The sequence below is a fragment of the Spermophilus citellus genome (genome assembly GCF_964194105.1).
Source record: "Spermophilus citellus genome assembly, chromosome: 5".
NCBI lineage: Eukaryota > Metazoa > Chordata > Mammalia > Rodentia > Sciuridae > Spermophilus > Spermophilus citellus.
Window position 1 is genome coordinate 80,173,731 of NC_138186.1, and position 23,819 is coordinate 80,197,549.

Consider the following 23,819-nt stretch of genomic DNA (forward strand, 5'->3'; position numbering starts at 1 on the left):
ATAACTTTATTCTTCTTTAAGGCTGAGTAATATTCCATTGTGTATATGTACCACATTTTTTTTATCTATTCATCTGTTGAAGGACATCTAGGTTGGTTCCATAGTTTGGCTATTGTGAATTGAGCTGCTATAAACTTTGATTTGGCTATGTCACTGTAGTATGCTGATTTTAAGTCCTTTGGATATAAATCAAGGAGTGGGATAGCTGGGTCAGGTGGTGGTTCCATTCCAAGTTTTATGAGGAATCTCCATACTGCTTTCCATATTGGTTGCACCAATTTGCAGTCCCACCAGCAATGTATGAGTGTACCACACATCCTCGCCAACACTTATTATTGCTTGTAAGAATACCATTTCTTATTGCTTATAAAATTATCATGAGAAATGATGGAATGCTGTGTCTAAATAGGCCAGGGTGCCCCTCAGTTAAGCAGACCAACTTTGTCATTGGTCACCTAGACAAAAACTCTCTCTTTCCCTCTTTCTCTCTTCCCTGCACACATAGCACAGACATGCATCTGGAGAGAGAGGCTGTATAAAACTGACAAAATATGAGGGATGGGGAATTGAGAAAGGCTAAAGACATTGCACTAATAAAAACTCATCCATACAGAAATTGGAAGAGCTAAGTATAAATGTTCTCCTTTGAGATGTTTCTTAAGGTGTTTGTTTCAGTTTTTCAAATCTTCATTAAATGAGCAAACACAAAAGTCAGAGTGATAATTCATCTAGTTTTTGAAAGTTTGACTTCATGGTAAGAGATATCAAAGAGCTGGAATCTTAGTTTAAGGACTTTATTACTCCTTTTATTGGTGGTTTTTGAGAAATAATGAGATAAAGATAGAGAGGGATTGAAATACAGAGACAGGAGACCAACAAAGATACTGAGACAGAGAGACAGTTAGAGAACAGAATAGATTTGATTTATTTTTCTTTTATATTTGCTATGTCCTAGTGGAATTTTTATTCAATGAAACAAAACTCCTCACATGTTATACTTTTTTAGCCACCAGCTCATTGCAAAAATGTTCAGCAAGTTGCCTGAAAGAGGGTAATATACTTTATTATTAAAACTTTCATAGGGGAATAAAAATAATAGCCTTGGCAATTTTTCTTACAACAAATATTAAGATAAAAAGTGTGTAAGTCTTATTGGTTCTTTAATGAGGACAGAGAAATGACTGCTAAGGTCCAGCTGATTTGGAGAAGTAGAATATAGTTTTAATTTTGAAGTAGTCACTAATCAATTGGAGATCGGGAGCTTGAGAAACAAGAGTTACCTGTTCTGTTTTTTGGGGGATGTGGTGTGGCTAAAACATGTATCTATGTGTATGTATTTCTACTTACACAGACCTCTTAGGAATGAATATGGAGACCCTTGTTTCAACAACTCAAGATAGACTATTCAATTCCCTTTATATTAATGTTGCCAACTCTCAAATCCTTTCTTCTAGAACTTAAATGATTGCCAAGCTCAGAAATGCCCAGGAAAGTTGAAGAACATGACTTGTTTTATAATGATCAGAATCCTCTTAAGTTTATTCAGACCACATGTAAAAGTCTATAGCATATTTCAAAAATTCCTAATGTATTTTCTATTATAGCTGAAAAATTGTTTTAAAATTTTTTTAACTTCATATATTATTGGTTTAGGAAAGGGCTGTCAATTATTTTTCTGTAAGGATAACATAGTAAATATTGGAGACTTTTCATGATATATGGGGTTTGTCAAGACAATGGATTCTGCTTTGTAGCATGAGAACAGCTATAAACAATAAATAAATAAATGGGAATGACTGCATTTTTGTAAAACTTTACATAAAAACCAGGCAGTGAACTGAATTTGGCCTTTAGACTGTATTTCATTGGCTTCTGGTCTAAAATATAAGTTTTTTTGTTGTTTATTTGTTTTGTTTTTCTTTAAAGATTACAGTTCCTTCGAAATTTTCCCTCAAGGCCTGGAAAAGTCTATTTTATCCCCCTTTCCATCTATTCTTCTTTAGCATTTTAACCATTTTCAGTGTTCATAATATTTTCTCTCCTGATTGCACATCTAGTAATTTTTTACTGAATGTCAGACACTGTATAAAACAAAAGTAGATCATGTTAATGACTACCAGAAACCATCCCCTTTCCTTGGTTATTCAGATACTTGGAGGGATTGAAACTTCAGTTCATTCAGGGATTGATTTTGGACAGGACTATTTTGAAGTTCCAAGAAGAACTGTGTGTTAATAAGCTATCAGTTATTATGACAAAATACCAGAGTTGGTAAATTTAAAAAGAGAAAATATTATTTTGGCTTACAGTTTCAGTCCATGGTTGGTTGAACCACTGCTTCGGGATCTGTGATGAGGCTGTTCATCATTGTGAGAGAGCAGGGAGGAGGAATGTGCTCATCTCAACTGTGACTGGGAAGTGAAAGAGATGAAGGTATTGGGAGTCCCAATATCACCTTCTAGGCCCCATACCCAGTGACCTAACATCCTACCACTATGCCTACCACCAGCTCCTAGAACACTGTAAACTACAGAAAGAAGCCTTTAAGACATGGGCCTGTGAAGGACACTTAACCAAACCATAGCAAACAATGTCTTATAGTCTCTTTCCTAAGGAAAGGGTGGAAAGCCTGAGGGTACCCACCCTGTTAGCCTTGAGAAACTGAAAAACTCATCTGTATTCTTCAGAAATGCCTAGATCCAGATCCAGCTATCTGCCACAACAAATTCAAATCCACCAAATGTCCTCAGAGGAAGACCTGCTGGGGCTTAAATTTGCATTCTTCCCTTCAGTAGGCATTTGTTTCCAAAGACTAGCAAAGAAGGAGAAAATTATACTTATGCATTTTAAAAGTCTTCCTCCTAACTTTGCAGCTTCCTACATAAGTTAAGAGCTAGCAGGATTAAAGCCTCTCAAATTTCCAATAGATTTTTCCAGGTCAAGGGAACCAAGAACTGCAGTTTCTCTTGTTGCCCCAGAAGTTCTCTGACTGGGCCACACTTGTCCTCAGGTTTTGTCCAGCTTTAACAAAAATTCCTAAGAGGAGAAAAGAAAAGTGTTTTTTTTTTCTTAATTGATAGATTTATGAAAAATATGGACAAATGGTCCTGTGATTAAATGTTATTGTAGTTGGGTGCAGACTTCATAAAACATAATTGTAAGGGACTCGTCTCAGATATTCTCTGAACAAAAGTAAAAATGTAAACAGATATGATTGACAATGCAGTGCCATTTTAGACATGAAATTTTTGACTTACATAAGAGAATATCTCTACTTTGTGTAAATTTAGTTCATATCATTTTCACTGTATTAGTCCTCCCGGGTGCCCTTAAAAGGTTGTTTTTTTGTAATATATGGGGTTTTTTTCTATTTGAGGAAGCAAAAGCATTGGTTTTTACATGAATTAGACAGTCTACCAAACTAGTAAATGTCAACTATATTACAAACAACAACAACAACAAAAAATCTTTAGTCACATGATTGTATTTCCTAGAGAATTTAAGAAAGGCAATTATATAGATGTATAAATTAAATAACTCTACTAGTTACACTGATTTTTTTTTTCCTTTTCTACCTCAGAAAGTATTTCTGATTAGATTTAGAAAATCCCAAGAGATATTTAACCTATTATCAGAGTATAGAATTACTGTGCCTTGGAGAAGAAATGTTAGAGTCAGTTATAGGCATTGAAATTTATTGAATTGGAACTTAATTCATAAGATGATTTGATATAATATACTTGTGCAAAGAATTATTGTTAGGCTAATACCAAAGAAAAAATTACCAAGGAAAGTGTATTGTTATTCCATATTTTTTTAATCCATCTATTCATCTATCCATTTATTCATTCTACAAATGTTCACTGAGGTTTAACTGCACCAAGCACAGTGCAAGAACTTGGAGTTACAACTTGAACTCTCAACAAATACAAAATAAAGTTGGCAGGGCAAGAGATAAAATAGTCACAAATTGTGATATACAGGAATTAATTCACAGGGTGACAAAATAGGGAAAAATGTTGGAAACCTAGATTTTAATAAAATGGTGGAGTCTTTACAAGAAAATTATATTTTAAACTCTGACCTAAAATATGAGATGAACTAGACATATAAATAGTAGAGAGGCCAAGTTTATCGGTGGATGAGAATACAAACCATGTAAAAGAAATAACATTTGAAGAGACTTTGAGGTCTTTAAGGACTTGAAAGTAGATCACTGAGCAGAGGTGGTAAGCAAGAGAATGTCCTGAGATGAAGTTAGAGAACTAAGTATGGAAAACATCATGCTGTGTCTCAAGGCTCTTCCTAGGAGTCTGGAGTTTATTCTAAGTGCAATAGGAAGCTATTGAGAGCAGAGAAGTGATGTGATGCAATCTAATTAAAGAGGGTCCTATGGCTGTTCTGTGGAGACTGGGCTGTAGGGCAGGAATAGAAGCTGTGAAATCTGCTGCAGTAATCCATGAGATGTGGTGGTTAACAATATTAAAGTTTAGTGATCACTTTTGGAGTATTGTAATGCCACTTTCTAAGGTGAAGAAGGCAGAACCACAAGGAATAATTTGGGGTAGGTATAATTGGGGGTTAAAGAAGGTTTTTATGAAGTAGGGAGAGTGTAATTGGATATGAAAGTCAGAAGCTTAGATTCCAAGCCTGGGCCAGAAACAATTTTATAAGTCATCAATATGAAGAGGAAAAGATGAGAAAGTGATGGAAGACTGCATAGCGGTTTATTTCTAGGTTTTGATGATGAATGAGAGACAAAGAATGGATAGTAATTAAAAGAAGATGCAAGGTCCAAAGAGGTTTTTGTGTTTGTTCATGGGGTTTTATTTTTTTGTTTATTTTAAATGGGAAATATTACAACAGTTTTGCATGTTAAAAGAAATGATCCAGTAAAAAAAATAAATGGTAAAAATTTAGAAGAGAAACAAGAAAATTAAAGATAATGAAAGGATGAAAAAGGAGCCATAATCTATAACAGAAGTGAAAAAATAGAGTCTTTGATAGGAGAAGAGATACTTGCTACATTATAACCAGAGGGGAAAAAAGGATGGGGAAAATGAATACAGAGGATCAGTTTAGTGAGGTTTGTCTGGGAAAGATTATGGGTTTTTCATCTGGCAGACTTCTTTTTTGCCATTGAGTACGAGGCAGGATCATTAGGTAAGAGTGAAGATTTAGAGGAGATAGGTGTCTTTTCAGGAAAGATGAAAAGATTTGAAATAGTAATTTGCAGGAGGTTGAAAATAAGCCTATTAGAGAAATATAATAGGATTATCAAGCTGCATTGGGTACAATCTGAGATTTGAAGAGAAGAATCTAGAGTCTACCTAGTTAGTCTCATTGTAATTTTTATCCAGCAAAGTTGAACTACTTGGGCAGGGGGCAAAGAGGGCATTCTTGCTATTCAGAAAAATTAAAGAAAAAAAATATTTTGAAGACCAAAAATATCAGTATCACCTACCTGAGCACTTATTAGAAAAGTATAATCTCAGTCCCTATGCCAGATCTACCTGATCAGAATCTGCATTTTGAATATTACCCTTTGTGATTCATTTGCAGAATAAGCTTTAAAATCACCATGGTGGGTTTTATCTAGGGTTACACTTTTGGTTGATGATTGCATTGGAATTAGAGAGGACAAAGAAATGAAATGATTAGTGGTCAACTCCATACTATAATAAAACATACCATAATCATAGATGATATTTGATCTTCCTCTCCTGGGGGAATTGTACTTCTTCACTCCATTGAAGTTAGGTGTACTCATGTGGTTGATTCTGGTCATTTGGTTGTGCATGGAGGTGATCTTTGTCATGTCTAGTCTGAGGATATCATTACCAATGCATGATCATTTATCCTTCATCACCACAAGTCCTTGAATGACTGTAATAGAGAAAGGCTTCCAGATGATGGGCTCCATATGTAACATAAGAAATAAACCTCTCCTGTTTCAGGTGTTAAGATTTTCGAGCTGTTTGTCATCACAGCATAACTTCTATTTAGATTCTTGCTGTTTAATTCTCTATCCCTAGACCCCAAAACACTCAAGTAATGGAAATCGAATTGAGAAAACTTAGAGAAAAATGGAGTCAGTTAGTGCTCTGCCTCCCATTGGGGAGATTCTTGAAATTGTGGGTTCCAGTATGGGACAACTCTATTGCTTTGAGCTCATGGGGCATGTTCTAGTTCTATCCCATTAATGTAAATATTTATTTATTTACTTATTTGTTGTAGTCAATTATAAATGACAGTAGAAAGTTCTTCGGTTCATTGTACACAAATGGAGCAGAAATGTTCACTTCTCTGGTTCACTTATTCCATGCCCCACCCCCCAATATGGATTACCATCCACTCATCAAAGAAAGCATTCAGCCTTTGTTTTTTAGAGATTGGCTTATTTCGCTTAGGTTGATATTCTCCAACTCCATCAATTTACCTGCAAAGGCCATAATTTTATTCTCTTTTAATACTGAGTAATATTCCATTGTGTATATATACCATAGTTTCTTTATCCATTCATCTATTGAAGGGCATTTAGGTTGCTTCCACAGTTTAGCTATTGTGAATTGGGCTGCTGTAAACATTTAAGTGGCTGAGTCACTGTAATATGCTCTTTTTAAGTCTTTAGGGTGTAGACTGAAGAGTGGTAGAGCTGGGTCACATGGTAGTTCCATTCCAAGTTTTCTAAGTAAACTTTATACTGCTTTCCGGATTGGTTGCACCAATTTGTAGTCCCACCAGCAATGTATGAGTGTGCCTTTTCCCCCCACATCCTCACCAACACTTATTGTTGTTTGTATTCATGAAAATTCCATGAATGGAAATATTTATGAGAACATCTGGTTTTATTAGGTGTTCAGAAAAACAATCTTACCTACATATGTCCTTTCCTCAGGAATTGTACTTTTGTCCTATTTTAGTCCAAAACTACTAAATTAAAGCTATTCCTACATTCCACTGGTTACATGAATTTACTGTGTCTCATTTTTACTTTGGAAATTTCAGGGTTTCACAGGGAAACCTGAATAGTGTATGCCTACTCAGTTTTCTTCGTGACTAATTATTGTCATAACAGTAACTTGTGATTCTCAAATTCATGCCATTCTTCCTCTCACTTTAGAGGTTCTTGGGAGAAGAAAGTGGGATATATAAAGCCTCTTAGGACAAATCCTATTCAAACCATTAGCCTGGGCTATAACTCATACATAAATGCTTTATGCAGGACAATATAGGGGTAAATCTGCCTTATCATATTGTCTACAGACAAGAATTGTCTTTTTAGGGCTGGGGATGTGGCTCAAGCGGTAGCCCGCTCGCCTGGCATACATGCAACCTGGGTTCCATCCTCAGCACCACATACAAATAAAGATGTTATGTCTGCCAAAAACTAAAAAAATAAATATTAAAATTCTCTCTCTCTCCCTCCCTCCCTCCCTCTCCCTCTCTCTCTCTTTCTCTTAAAAAAAAAAAAAAAAAGAATTGTCTTTTAAAATGTAACTCCTAGCCCTAGGGCAACTTTAAGGTGAAGCAAGTTCTTTACATCAAATACAGGGAAAAATTAAGAAATGTCCATACTAGATCTAAGGGTGTATCTTATTCCTCATACAGGATAATTTCTGTCTTTCCTGGAGACTCAAGTTAGATATGTAAGTAATTTAATGCCATTATCAAGTGAATGACTTTGGTCTCAGAAAATGACAGAATTGTGAACTGAATCAAAATATATATTTAGATTATTGCTTTATGAAAAGAAGCTCCATGTATAATTATCTGTTAATTGAAGCCACTCAAACTGTGACAACCTTTAATATACCTTACAGATGGACTGTAGGAGTTGCTGTTGAAAATAATATATAAATATATGATGTTTAAAGTGTGTCATTTGCACAAAGCAACTATGATAAACCTTTTTTTTAGGATTTACACAATGGAGGCAAATGTGGCTGGCAGTGGGAGGCATAAAATGAAAGAATAAGGTTATTTCAGAAACACACCTACTCTTTAAGCCGTAACCCTTACCACTTATCTCTCTATAAAGAGCAAGGAGGATTAATCCAGAACTATAAAAAGCATCTATTTTTAGATTTCATTTTTACCCTTTCACCGTTGATCTTGTCAACAGCATTAAATGTGAATGACAAAGAAACTTTTAAGATTGTCCTTTGGAGCAAAAATACTCAGAGAGTATTTGAATATGAGTAGGATTAATCACTGATAGTTATAATTTTTTAAGGAAATATTAAAATTATAAAAGCCTTTTCAACCTAATTAGGAAATTTTTAAATTCCTAAAATTAAGAAAAAATTTTAAATATCACTCAAGAGAAATTCAATATATCCTTAGTGAATTTTATTCCTCTTGAATAAAACTGCCTACAAAGGTTTTTATACTCTTTAAATAGATATTGGTAAGTAGTTTTGGGAACATTATACATTATATTCCAAAATAATGACTGCTGCTCAGATACTTGACAATACCTCAATAATCTGGTTATTCAAGTCACTTGTTTCTTACATATTTTTCTTATTATGAAAAATATTTAATATCTCTTAAAATAAGTATAATTTTTAAATATTTAAGCACTCTAATAATTTCTAACAAAAAAATTTATTAAACCTGAATTAAGCATGGAATGGCTAGGCAGATGGGCTATGGAATCAGATTGCCTTAGCTTAACTGTTGATACAACCACTGTTTGTCTCTACACAGTCCTGGGGCATGGAGCTAACTTAAATAAGTCTCTTCATCTGTAGATCCTTAGATAACTGTAGTACATGTGAGGATCATGTCAAAACCCAAATCATATATCTCATGTAAAATACATGATACCACATTTGTCATATAACAGGCACTCAGTAAATGTGTATCACTTGTATTGTTATTTTTTGAAGGTAGAAATTATACAACTATAAATGTTGATGTTTAGAATTTTCAAAATGCCTACTCATAGTAATTGGATATCTTTGAAAAGTCAATTACATCACGTAAAACTTTTCTAGTTATTGCATATGTCTTTATTTTAGATGATCATAAATTGTTATTTTTGCCCTGTTTTACATCACGTAAAACTTTTCTAGTTAATGCATATGTCTTTATTTTGGATGATCATAAATTGTTATTTTTGCCCTGTTGACAACAGTTAAGTATTGCAATTGGAGAAAGAAAAAGAAAATCTTCAGTTTCAGTTCATTTAGAAAACACTTTGAACCTGTTCATGCATGTGGTAGACAATGTACTAGAGATTACATTAAACCAAAGATGAATATGAAAAGACAGGCCCTTTAGGAGTTTATGGTTTAGTAGAATGAATAAGAACACCAGCAATATAACAATAGAAGTCATAGCAAGATTACTTCTATAAGGCTAGAAAATAGAGTTGATAAAGTGCCAGTTTTCTGAATAGAATTCATGAAGGAGAAGGAAGGATAATAGTTGAACAAGAGGATTTGGGGACAATGTTTAAAATTATAGAAGAGAATGAGTCAGGGAGCAAAGACAAGATCCATGGGTTTCTTTGGGAAGTGGTGAATAGTGTGGACTGCTAGGTTTTAGGTGCCTTTTGAAGAGAACGAGTGGGAAGACAGTAGATGAAGTAACAATATGAGAAGTTGGTATTAAAGAAGATACATAAAATCGGGCCTATTTTTGAGAGAGAGAGAGAGAATAAAGAAGAGTTGGGATAGGATTAAGAAAATCATGGAGATAACCAGAGATTTAAAATATACAGACAAACATAAAGGAGGAGAGATGGAAAGCAGAGAGAAGATGGGTTGAAATAGAGAAAAGGTATCTGTACCCAACTTTTTTCATAATCCAGAAACAAAATATCTAGCAGGTAAACTTGGATTTGTCATTCTAGAAAAAGGAAATAAAAGCATAGGCAGGAGGTAAGAACTTTCTGCAGTATGTTTGTATTGTGGAAGAAAGATCGAAAACTGGAAACTAACTGTCTTTCAACTGAATATCTTCTAGCTGGAAATTGTCATATCCAAACATTCTTTATACCCTGGATGAATGCTATGAATAGTTTGTTCTAGTGTGTAAAAATACTACAAGGAATTTGTCCTGGGTACTTTTCACTAACAATGCCAAAAAGGATGCTAATTAGTGCCAATTGTGAGAGCTGGTATTGGGATATGAGCACCTGTTTGCTAAGAGCTGGATTGAGAACAACTTATACCACATAAGCCTGCTATGCAGCTGTCAGTCGGCAATGACGCTGATTTATTACTGATTTGTGCTGGATTTGATGCTGACCCAGATGATAAACTGGCTTCCTATCTCTGATGAGTTGATCCATTCAGTGCCTTCTATAACTATTCTTACTGCAAACAGAAAACATGTCTCACTCAGTGTTTTGTTCTTCAAGCATCAAATCAATATTGTGAAGCTTTTGTTAGAGGGGAGCGTACATTAAATCTGTACAAGTTAGATCTCTCAAGGCATGAGTGTAGGTTGACAAAATAATAAAGGCTGAGGAAGGAAGATGGCGGCGAAGGGAGTGCATCACCCCAAGCACCCCAGTGCGCCGTGTCACTGTGCGGGAGAAAGACGAGGTGAAACAGCTGAAGGCTATATTGTTGGGAATTTCCAATGAAATTGAGGTGCTCCAGAATCTAGTGGACGGATTTCCGAGGTTCGGCTGCGGGGGCTCGGTCGCGGGCGATTTCTCCAAACGGAGGGTCGCATTGCCTGATCTGCGGACTGCCCGCAGCTGGAGTCTGGGAAGTGGCGAGGTGCCAGAGCGGGAGTGCAGCGATGCGGATTCTGGGGGGCTCCTGCCAGTGGTGCAATGGCCGTGCTTAGTGCTGAGTTCCGGCTTTGAGACAGAGGAGAGAAGCGGTCCAGTTCGGTTCTCGACACCGGTCAGACCACGGAGGAGGACAGCAGCCGCCATCTTGGAGAGCTGATGTAATCATCCCTGTTTTCTACTTAGCTCATTCAGCTACGGAACAGGTGATTTCAGGCTGATATTTGCCTGCGTCTCGCAGACAGATCGCTCAGGCTCGGGGCTGGAGAACCTGTGGAGAATACTCCTTGGGGCTCGCTCCTGGCAAGGCGTGCGCCGGGCTCTGAGCGGCCGGATTCTGGTTCCCCGGGCTGCTTTGGCCCAGGGCTGGGGAACCTGCGGAGACTGTGTGTTGAGGCCAGCTCCAAGTGGAGCGTGCGCTGAGCTCGGGGCGGCTGGGTCCTGACTCCCGGAACAGTTTTGGCCCGGGGCTGGGGAACCCGCGGGGATCGCTCCTTAGAGCCTGCTCCTAGCGGAGCATGGCTGGGATCGGAGAGGCCGGGTTCTGGCTCCCGAAGCTGCTTTGGCCCAGGAATGGGGAGCCTGTGGTGACTGCTTCTCGGTTTGGGTCCTGCTGGGTGCTGTGGGGGCCAGGGGGGCAGAGTGGAGCTGCCGCCTGCACCCAGAGCAGGCCAAGTGACCCGCCAGCGTGGTATCACGTCACCCCAACTGCAGCTGGAGCCGAAGAGAGTAGCCTCCCACGCCTAGAACAGGACCAGCAACCCGACGGTGCGGTAGCCAAGTCACCCCATTTGGAGTAGGGGCTGTGAAGAGCTGCCTTCTGAGCCTGCAAGGTAGGCAGACCTGCGACCCACTGGCAGGATAGGCCCGGTAGCCTGCCTGCGTGGTGGACAAGTAGCACCTAGGCAGTCACGTCACACTGGTTGGAGTCGGGGTGGAGCAGAGCCGACGCCCGTGTCCGGAAAAGGCCCAGTGACCCGTTGGAGAGGCAGTCAGGTACCCCCACTGGAAGTGGGGGCTGAGCAGAACTGCCGCCCGAGCCCGCAAGGTAGGCAGACCTGCGACCCACCGGCGGAACAGGCCTAGAGGCCTGCCAGCGTGTTAGACACGTCACACCAATTGGAGTAGGGGCCGAGCAGAGCCGCCGCCCACATCCGGATCAGGACCAACGACCTGAGGGCGTGGTAGTTACGTCACCACAATTGGAGTGCGGGCAGAACAGAGCTGCCACCCGCGCCCGCAGGGTGGGCAGACCTACGACCGACCTGTGACCGGCGATCGTGGTAGACAGATCACCCTAATTAGAGGAGGAGCACAGCCACTACCCGCCCTGCAAGGGAGATTTCCCAACTATACAAGAGCAATATAAATAAATAGGGGGAAAATTTCAAAAACACAATAGTTTCACCAAGCAGAAAGAAACACGAGCAGTATGAAAAGACAAGGAAAGAAAGGACCACAAGCAATGCAGGTCAACTCAACTTTAGAAGAGGTAATAGCTGCAACAGATGGAATGTCAGATAAAGAGTTCATGATATACATGCTTCAGATGATCTGGAGTCTCAAGGAAGACATGAGACAGCAAAATCAGACAATGAAAGATCACTTTGACAAGGAACTACATAAACAAATCCAGGAAGTAAAAGATCAATTTCACAGGGAGATAGAGGTAATAAAAAACAAACAAATAGAAATCCTAGAAAAGCAGGAAGCAATAAACCAACTTAAAAACTCAATTGAGAATACTACCAGCAGAGTAGATCACTTAGAAGATAGAACATCAGACAATGAAGACAAAGTATATCAACTTGAAAAGAACATAGACAAAAAAATTAAAAAAAAAAAGAACATAGACAGCTCAGCAAGTCTGCTAAGAAACAATGAGCAGAACATCCAAGAAATATGGGATAACATTAAAAGACCAAACTTAAGAGTCATTGGGATACAGGAAGGCACAGAGCTCCAAACCAAAGGAATAAACAATCTATTCAATGAAATAATACGAGAAAACTTCCCAGACTTGAAGAATGAAACAGAATCCCAAATCCTAGAAGCCTACAGGATGCCGAATGTGCAAAATCATAAGAGATCCACACCTAGACACATTATAATGAAGATGTCCAACATACAGAATAAGGAGAGAATTTTAAAAGCTACAAGAGAAAGGAAGCAGATAACATTTAGGGGTAAACCAATCAGGATAACAGCTGATCTCTCAACACAGACTCTGAAAGCTAGAAGATCCTGGAATAACATATTTCAAACACTGAAAGAAAATGGGTTCCAACCAAGAATCGTGTATCCAGCGAAATTAAGCTTCAGGATGGAAGATGAAATTAAAACCTTCCACGATAAACAAAAGTTAAAAGAATTTGCAGCTAGAAAACCATCTCTTCAAAACATCCTTGGCAAAACATTACAGGAAGAGGAAATGGAAAATAACATTGAAAACCAACAGTGGGAGGTAGGACAGTAAAGGGGGGAAAGTAATCAAAGAGGAAATCAAATCAGGTTTAGTAACATTAATAAACAAATATGGCTGGAAGAACAAACCATATCTCAACAATAACCCTAAATGTTAATGGCTTAAACTCACCAATTAAGAGACACAGGCTAGATGAATGGATCACAAAACAAGACCCAACAATATGCTGCCTACAGGAGACGCATTTGATAGGAAAAGATATACATAGACTGAAGGTGAAAGGTTGGGAAAAATCATATCACTCATATGGACTGCGGAAACAAGCAGGAGTGTCCATACTCATATCAAATAAAATAGATTTCAAGCCAAAGTTAATCAAAAGGGATAAAGAGGGACACTACATACTGCTCAAGGGAACCATACACCAAAAAGACATAACAATCATAAATATATATGCCCCAAACAATGGTGCAGCTACGTTCATCAAGCAAACTCTTCTCAAGTTCAACAGTCTAATAGACCACCATACAATAATCATGGGAGACTTCAACACACCTCTCTCACCACTGGACAGATCTTCCAAACAAAAGTTAAATAAGGAAACTATAGAACTCAATAACACAATTAACAACCTAGACTTAATTGACATATATAGAATATACCACCTAACATCAAGTAGTTACACTTTTTTCTCAGCAGCACATGGATCCTTCTCAAAAATAGATCATATATTATGTCACAGGGCAACTCTTAGACAATATAGAGGAGTAGAGATAATACCATGCATCTTATCTGATCATAATGGAATGAAACTGAAAATCAACGATAAAAGAAGGAAGGAAAAATCATGCATCACTTGGAGAATGAACAATAGGTTACTGAATGATCAATGGGTTTTAGAAGACATCAAGGAGGAAATTAAAAACTTCTTAGAGTTAAATGAAAACACAGACACAACATATCGGAATCTATGGGACACATTGAAAGCAGTTCTAAGAGGAAAATTCATTGCTTGGAGTTCATTCCTTAAAAAAAGAAAAAACCAACAAATAAATGATCTCATATTTCATCTCAAAATCCTAGAAAAAGAAGAGCAAAACAACAGCAAAAGAAGTAGAAGGCAAGAAATAATTAAAATCAGAGCTGAAATTAATGAAATCGAAACAAAAGAAACAATTGAAAAAATTGACAAAACTAAAAGTTGGTTCTTTGAAAAAATAAATAAGATCGACAAACCCTTAGCCATGCTAACGAAGAGAAAAAAAGAGAGAACCCAAATTACTAGCATACGGGATGAAAAAGGCAATATCACAACAGACACTTCAGAAATACAGAAGATAATCAGAAATTATTTTGAATCCTTATACTCCAATAAAATAGAAGATAGTGAAGGCATAGATAAATTTCTTAAGTCATATGATCTGCCCAGATTGAGTCAGGAGGATATAGACAACCTAAACAGACCAATAACAACAGAGGAAATAGAAGAAACCATCAAAAGACTACCAACTAAGAAAAGTCCAGGACTGGATGGGTATACAGCAGAGTTTTACAAAACCTTTAAAGAGGAACTAACACCAATACTTTTCAAGCTATTTCAGGAAATAGAAAAAGAGGGAGAACTTCCAAATACATTCTACGAGGCCAACATCACCCTGATTCCTAAACCAGACAAAGACACTTCAAAGAAAGAAAACTACAGACCAATATCTCTAATGAACCTAGATGCAAAAATCCTCAATAAAATTCTGGCGAATCGGATTCAAAAACATATCAAAAAAATTATACACCATGATCAAGTAGGATTCATCCCTGGGATGCAAGGCTGGTTCAATATACGGAAATCAATAAATGTTATTCACCACATCAATAGACTTAAAAATAAGAACCATATGATCATCTCGATAGATGCAGAAAAAGCATTCGACAAAGTACAGCATCCCTTTATGTTCAAAACTCTAGAAAAATTAGGGATAACAGGATCATACCTCAATATTGTAAAAGCAATCTGATAAGCCACAGGCCAGCATAATTCTGAATGGAGAAAAATTGAAGGCATTCCCTCTAAGATCTGGTACAAGACAGGGATGCCCTCTCTCACCACTTCTGTTCAACATAGTCCTCGAAACGGGCCAGAGCAATTAGACAGACGAAAGAAATTAAAGGCATAAAAATAGGAAAAGAAGAACTTAAATTATCACTATTTGCAGATGACATGTTTCTATACCTAGCAGACCCAAAAGGGTCTACAAAGAAACTATTAGAGCTAATAAATGAATTCAGCAAAGTGGCAGGATATAAAATCAACACGCATAAATCAAATGCATTCCTGTATATCAGCGACAAATCCTCTGAAACGGAAATGAGGACAACTACTCCATTCACAATATCCCCCCAAAAAATAAAATACTTGGGAATCAACCTAACAAAAGAGGTGAAAGACTTATACAATGAAAACTACAGAACCCTAAAGAGAGATATAGAAGAAGACCTCAGAAGATGGAAAAATATACCCTGTTCATGGATAGGCAGAACTAACATCATCAAAATGGCGATATTACCAAAAGTTCTCTATAAGTTCAATGCAATGCCAATCAAAATCCCAACGGCATTTCTTGTAGAAATAGATACAACAATCATGAAATTCATATGGAATAATAAAAGACCCAGAATAGCAAAAACAATGCTAAGCAGGAAGTGTGAATCAGGCGGTATAGCGATACCAGACTTCAAACTATACTACAGAGCAATAGTAACAAAAACAGCATGGTACTGGTACCAAAACAGGCAGGTGGACCAATGGTACAGAATAGAGGACACAGTAACCAATCCACAAAACTACAACTATCTTATATTTGATAAAGGGGCTAAAAGCATGCAATGGAGGAAGGATAGCATCTTCAACAAATGGTGCTGGGAAAACTGGAAATCCATTTGCATCAAAATGAAACTGAATCCCTTTCTCTCGCCATGCACAAAAGTTAACTCAAAATGGATCAAGGAGCTTGATATTAAATCAGAGACACGGCGTCTGATAGAAGAAAAAGTTGGCTATGATCTACATACTGTGGGGTCGGGCTCCAAATTCCTCAATAGGACACCCATAGCGCAAGAGTTAATAACTAGAATCAACAAATGGGACTTACTCAAACTAAAAAGTTTTTTCTCAGCAAAAGAAACAATAAGAGAGATAAACAGGGAGCCTACATCCTGGGAACAAATCTTTACTCCACACACTTCAGACAGAGCCCTAATATCCAGAGTATACAAAGAACTCAAAAAATTAGACAATAAGATAACAAATAACCCAATCAACAAATGGGCCAAGGACCTGAACAGACACTTCTCAGAGGAGGACATACAATCAATCAACAAGTACATGAAAAAATGCTCACCATCACTAGCAGTCAGAGAAATGCAAATCAAAACCACCCTAAGATACCATCTCACTCCAGTAAGGTTGGCAGCCATTATGAAGTCCAACAACAACAAGTGCTGGAGAGGATGCGGGGAAAAGGGTACACTTGTTCATTGTTGGTGGGACTGCAAATTGGTGCAGCCAATTTGGAAAGCAGTATGGAGATTTCTTGGAAAGCTGGGAATGGAACCACCATTTGACCCAGCTATTCCCCTTCTCGGTCTATTCTCTAAAGACCTAATAAGAGCATGCTACAGGGACACTGCTACATCGATGTTCATAGCAGCACAATTCAGGATAGCAAGATTGTGGAACCAACCTAGATGCCCTTCAATAGATGAATGGATTAAAAAATGTGGCATTTATACACAATGGAGTATTACTCTGCATTAAAAAATGACAAAATCATAGAATTTGGAGGGAAATGGATGGCATTAGAGCAGATTATGCTAATGAAGCTAGCCAAACCTTAAAAAACAAATGCCAAATTACTTCTTTGATATAAGGGGAGTAACTAAGGACAGGGTAGGGACGAAGAGCTTGAGAAGAAGATTAACATTAAACAGGGATGAGAGGTGGGAGGGAAAGGGAGTGAGAAGGGAAATCGCATGGAAATGGAAGGTGTTCCTCAGGGTTATACAAAATTACATATAAGAGGAAAGGAGGGGTAAGAGAAGAATAATACAAGTGGAAGAAATGATTTACAGTAGAGGGGGTAGAGAGAGAAAAGGGGAGGGGAAGGGAGGGGAGGGGAAGGGGGATAGTAGAGAATAGGATAGACAGCAGAATACATCAGACACTAGAATGGCAATATGTAAATCAATGGAAGTGTAACTGATGTGACACAGCAATCTGTATACAGGGTAAAAATGGGAGTTCATAACCCACTTGAATCAAACTGTGAAATATGATATATTAAGAACTATGTAATGTTTTGAACAACCAACAATAAAAAAAATAATAATAAAGGCTGATTTGTGGCAGTCAGGCATTATTTACCTTGGCAGTCATGGGGAACAGTTTAAGTCCTCTGCGCTCTGAGCATCACAGCTATGATTTACACCACCAGTGCAAAACTGAAGACTGAATTTATGACACTTTACAAGTTAGACCCTGTTGACTTCATTTCTCTTCTGAATTTTCTTCCAAACCGCAGACTATCTACTGAACCACATACTTTTCAGTCTAGAGGCTACATTTTCTCTCTCAGTAAGGTAGTTTATTTATCTCCTGTTATTGGTACCAACGTTTGCTATGTATTATGTCCAGGAGTGAGGTAGGACAACTTCCAAGTGTACCTAACTTACTCAACTGCATGGAAGACAGCTGACTCTTCTATCCTTCAATTCATTCATTAAACATATTGAGGAAGTCTTCTCAATGCTGGGAATGTAATAAACAAAATGGACAAAATATAGCCGGTCAGGTTGAGCACAATGAAGTAGGATAAGGTGATTGAAAGTGACAAGGATACCATTTAAGATATTTACTCAGGTAAGATTCTTTTGAGGGGGCTGAGGTATTAGCTTAGTGGTAGAGTGCTTGCCTCGCACATGTGAGGCACTGGGTTTGATCCTCAGCATCACGTAAAAATAAATAAAAGCATTGTGTCCAAATCTTCAACTAAAAATATTAAAAAAAAAAAAAAAAAAGATTTGTTTGAGAAAGTGACAGAAAGGATGTGAATATCCATGGACGTCTCTTCCACATGAAAAGGAAAAGCAAATTCAAAAGTCCTGAAACAGGCATGTACTTTTTATGAAGGACAAAAAGCAACAAAACCATAAAAACTAGAGTGCAGGGGATAGGTGCAAAGTGCTAGAAGTCTCCAGGGTAGATCGTGTAAGGCACTCAAACCATGGTGAGGCCAAAAGCGTTCCTGTGTGCAGCAGCTCCTGCTAATCATCTTCAGCTGTGTGGGTTTATTTAAATGAAGAAAATATTAAAACATTTCATTAAATAGGTGTATTCTTCAAATATTACAAAAAAAACATGGTAAACTGAGTCTCCAAGGCATTCAATTACATAAGTAATAGGCTGTTGAGTTAAAATACAAACCCAGGAACCCTTGGTTCTAAAGCTCATTCCATTTCACCACAAAAGTACAGTTAGCACATAAAAACTGAATTCAACCTAACTACTTTTTACTATGTTCCATGATATGTTTCTATGTTCTATGATAAGGCTGTGAATAAGACAGTGAGCCTACCCTCATAGTGTAGGAAGACTGTAGGGACTGAAAGATCTATTGTTAAATGACTATTGTTCACTGTGATAAGGGTCATATGTGTACAAGGTAAGAGATACCAGAGAGAAGCAATTTATTAACTTTGCTAAGATAGTGACAAAAGTGAGACTAAATCTCAATGGTTTTTAAACAGGAGATAATGAAAGGGAGGAAGGTAGAACTTCTAGTGCAAACATGAAGCCATGTAATACATGACCTGAACAGAAAAGTGAAAATAGTTATCAACAGTTCAAAAGTGGAGCTGGAGTTCAGGCTACTTGTACATATCATTGTGTCACATTCTTCTGTGACAGCCAGTGTCCTGATTGATGAATGCTGGGTCTATATCATGATTAAATATGTTAATGTCATTCAACAGCTATTGGCCTTGAGTCTGAAGAGAGGGTCTAGATCACTAATGCCATGCCATTCATGGGGGCCTTTACTGGTGGTCGTTCTCTCCCACTGAAGGGAGATAGAAAAAAAATTAAAGAAGAAAATGGGAAAAATAAACTGTCTAAATACATTCTAGTTTTTAGCATATCACGACAAATATAAAATGTGTCTGAAGATTTTTTTTTTTTTTTTGTACTGGGGATTGAGGCAGTTAACCACTGAGCCACGTCCACAGCTGGTTTTATATTTTATTTTAAGACCGGAGCTCGCTAAGTTGCTTAGGGCCTTACTAAGTTGCTGAGGCTGGTTTTGAACTTTCGATCTTCCTGCTGCAGCCTCCTAAGCTTCTTGGATTACAGATGTGCACCACCATGCTGGTCTATGAAGATTTTTATTTTACTGAAATATTATTAGGGAATTTTCAAGGTTAATTTAAAAAACCCCAAAGTATCAAGATAATACTTTTTTTAAAATGTAACTCTTAGGAAATTTCTACCTTTTTGTTTAGTGTAGATTGATTACCATGACTTGTTGGCATGTGTTTTAATGAGAAACTGAAACATAGTTATGATGACACATATTATACTTTAACCTTTTTTTTTTTTTTTTTAGTATTTCTCTGATGTGTTCATTCTTGCTTATTTCATGATTTTTAAGCTAATTTCATAAAAAAAGTTAGCAATGTGAGATAGAGGTTAACCTTTATTTAACAAGTATAACAGATCCTTGTTATTTCTTTCACCTTTCTTACCTTTTCATTCTTATGTGCTGCAAGATTCTTTTCTTGAGCTGTAAGATAGTCAAACATGAGAATCGACAGCCATTTTTCTAGCCATCAAAGTAATTGAAGCTTTGCATCTTAATGGTTCCTTCTACTGCTGAGAACCCAGATGAGAGTTTCTTATTCTTTTTTCCCCATTGTTGTTTTTTAAAAATAAATAAATAAATAAATAAATAAAACTAAAGCAATCTAACTTTCAATCATGTCATAGTAAACCTCTAAAATTTAGAGACATTTTCTTAAGCTAAAATTGTGTTGCAACAACTCTTTGCTACTACATAAAGATGTGTTTAAGGCAAAAGTTATTAAAATTGATCACAAAAACTGGTAATTTTGAAGCATTTATAATCTCCATCTCTGGTCACACCTCCCTAAACAATCTCTCATGTTTAATGCATGCAAGTATATTGTTTAACTTTTTTCTCTAATCAAAAACCTAAATTTATATATATTTTTCCCAATGGTATTAAATTGCATTTTTTAACTAGAAATGGGAAGTCTATTAGGTTTGACAAGAAGTATATACTCTTTTTTTTTTTTTCCCGTGCTGGATGCTTATCAGAATGTGGGATACACACACTTTAAGGGTTTTTTTTTTTTTTATCTTTCCAAGTATTGCAAAGTTATTTTAAACTTGATCAGTGAATTTTTAATATAGCTATTTAATGAAGATTTGTAGAGAAACAGTCATGAAGATTCTGATGTTGATTGTGTTCTTTTGACCATCACAGATTAAAGAGCATCTGGCTAAGGGGCAGCGAACTCTGGCAGGTGATGGAATGTCCCAGGTAACGAAGACACTGTTGGATTTAACTCAGAGGAAAAATTTTTATGCAGGAGACCTTCTGATGTCTGTGGAAATCCTCAGAAATGTTACAGACACATTTAAAAGGGCAAGTTACATCCCTGCATCTGATGGTGTCCAGGTAAGAGAAACAATCCCATGAAGGAAAGGACCAGATAAGATGCAATCAATTTTTAGCACCCAGAAGCCAGTGTAGCCACCTGGTAGTAGCCTGGACTGCAGGGAGAGAATGCTCACCCCTGCCGGGAAATATCCAGGCTGCACTTAGTGTAAACTCTGGAAATGACCTCAATTCCTTTCCTCATTCTGCACCTCAGAGTCCTCAACCATAAAGTGCACATATTACACCTCAAGGAGATACTGAATGAGAATGTGTGTGGAGTGCTTTGAGCCCTCAGATAAAAGGCATTACAGCAAATTCAAGGTAGTATCACGGATATTTTATTCCCACATTTAATATCAACATCTTGCCATAGGAGACTATTAAAAGTACATTAAGTATAATGAAAGCACATTAACTGTAACATGCAAAGAAGACATAGTTTAAGGTTTGTTTGGGGGTTTGCTATTAGAAGAGGGAGAACCGTATTTAATTTTGTGGAATCATTGCCAGAAAATATAAGGCAGATAGAAAATTGTTCTGGATAGGAAAATAAGAAATTTACAGCATTTTTTTTTTCTTGCCATGGAAGACTTTTAGAGCAACATCATTTATTTCCATAATAGTGTTTAAGTATTCAACTAGTTTTATGTTGCCTTTGCCAATGAAACAAAGCTTGTTGAATGGCAAAATAATAGCATATTTAATGCAACCTCAGTTGGCATTTCAGATTAACTCTTTTTTGTGCTATAGTCTAAAATGTATTCGTGCCAAGAATGTTGAGTTGATTTCTGCATTTCCAGCTCAATATTCTTCCTATTATCTCTGTAAAAAGTTGATTAAAATAAAGGATTGGCAAAACTCCCAGATCAGGTATTGTTTTCTTCATTTGGGAGTTTTGTTTGCCTTTCACTTTTTAAATACATCTTTGGTTTTTGTTTGCTCTTTTTTTTTTTTGGATTTTTTGTTTGTTTTGTTGTTGTTGTTTGTTTTGTCTGCTTGCTTTGGTTTTGGATTTAATTAAATCTTGAGTGAAAGAGAAAAAGAAGGGTTTTTTTGGAATCATGGAGTTATTTACAAATAATATTGCTGCCTTGATTTTATGTACTAAAATTTGATGCACATGCAACTGAGAATATCTCCTGTGAGAATTATTGGTGCTGCATTCATAGATTATATCATCAGTGTTCACTTTTTAAATTATATTCATAAAATTCCGTCAGGAAGGGTGGAATTGACTTGAGTAGAAGGCTGACTTCATTTAGTCATTTTAAAGATGATGTTTTATACAAAGAATGAAATAATTTTTAATATTAACAAGTTAATAAAAGTCATATACAGCTATTCCCTGCAGTTCTGAAATAATTATATTAGCATTGACATTAAAACCTAACATTTGAAAAAAAAAAAAACCTAACATTTGAAGTCCTTGACACAAGATACAACTTTTAACTTAAAAAAACAAAACAAAACAAAAATACACAGGCTCTGAGACACTATATTCACAGTTGAAACATCCGGCAAAATATTGTAATAAATAATCTCTAACTCTCAAAATAATTGAGTTCTCAGATTTTATGTAGTAATTTGAAGAAACTAAGGTTATCAGGTTATGTTCACAATGTATTTTGAGATACTCATTGAAATACATGAGTCAATGAACAATTAGTTTAACTAATTGCTTAGTCTTAAACACTAGCTGGTTTGACTTAAATGAAACAATTTGGCTGATTATTTTGTGGCCATTTTGTTCTAGTCAGAAACCTGTTTCTACCTATGCTCTCTTCAGTCCTCCACATATATACAAAGTCCAGAACTCATTGGTATCTTCCTAATTCCCTTACAAGTGAGATGTAATTTTTCTATTCTATTGATTTTGCTGGTATATTTTCAGCCACCTGGAATACCATCCTTTTATGGTATTCTTTCTTCTCTCAGCTCAACTCTGTCACATCTTTTCCATCACCAGACCACCAAATCCCTAACTCTGTCTAAAAACAGTGTTTCCTTTCTCTGAAATCCCAGAGAACTCTTACCTCTCTTATTTTACTTTCCAGAATTCAATATAAATGGATACATGTATACTTTGTCTTTTTTGCATTATTATAAACTCTGGTTTGTGGCCATCTTCAACATTCCATGTACTTTACATAAACCTCAACTTGCCATTTGTGAAGGTTCTGGGCATTTCTGATTGGCAAGCACCCCAGGCTTCAAGTGATATAAATTCATCTTGAACTCCAAATTTTCTTGCATTTCTTACTTTGCTTTGTGGAATTTGCACTCCTATCCTAGACTTGTAATGTCATCTTGATTTTTTCCTTTTCTTTCTTTACTGTTGGGTCTACCAGCACAATGCTTCTTCCATCTATTCTTTCCTCAGTCTTCCCACTGCTGTTATCCTAACCAGCCTCTAATGAGCTCAGCCTCCACTATATCCTCTCACATATTTACCTCTATTCCTATCCATGTTACACACTACCTGCCTGTTAGTTGTCCTGGGACAACTAAGAAACATCTAAGAAATCTTCAGGGGATTCTCAAGTACCCCTAGATGACATTCCAAAATCTTTATGTTGGCTTCTAGTACACTGTGCAGTATGTAGATTACCTATGTCTCCAGCCTCTTGCCTAGATTGCTTTTCCTCTTTACAGTTTATATACTTGAGCCAAATTAACCCTTCCTCCTTCCTGAATGTACTTCACATTCTTGGCTCTGGGTCTTTGCTTCCTTTGTGTTTTCAGACTGGCTTAGTCTGTCTCAACCTTCCAAAGTCACCTCTTGGTATTCTGGGCCTCTGAATGCCAATGACACTTTTTCTCCCACATCTCATTATATCTTAAATTATTAGCACTTGCTACAAATTTTTTGAAAAAGGAGAAATTTTCCTGATCCACCTTTGGACCCTAGCCA

At 37.0% G+C, this 23,819-nt stretch overlaps 1 protein-coding gene across 1 annotated transcript in view; it reads left to right on the top strand.

The window, feature by feature from the left end:
- Positions 1-23,819, top strand: part of ADGRB3 (adhesion G protein-coupled receptor B3) — a 696,487-nt gene that overhangs the window by 318,936 nt on the left and 353,732 nt on the right. The window contains exon 11 of the mRNA XM_081296489.1: positions 20,732-20,926. Coding sequence (XP_081152615.1) covers positions 20,732-20,926 — 195 coding nt within the window. The remainder of the gene's footprint in view (positions 1-20,731; positions 20,927-23,819) is intronic.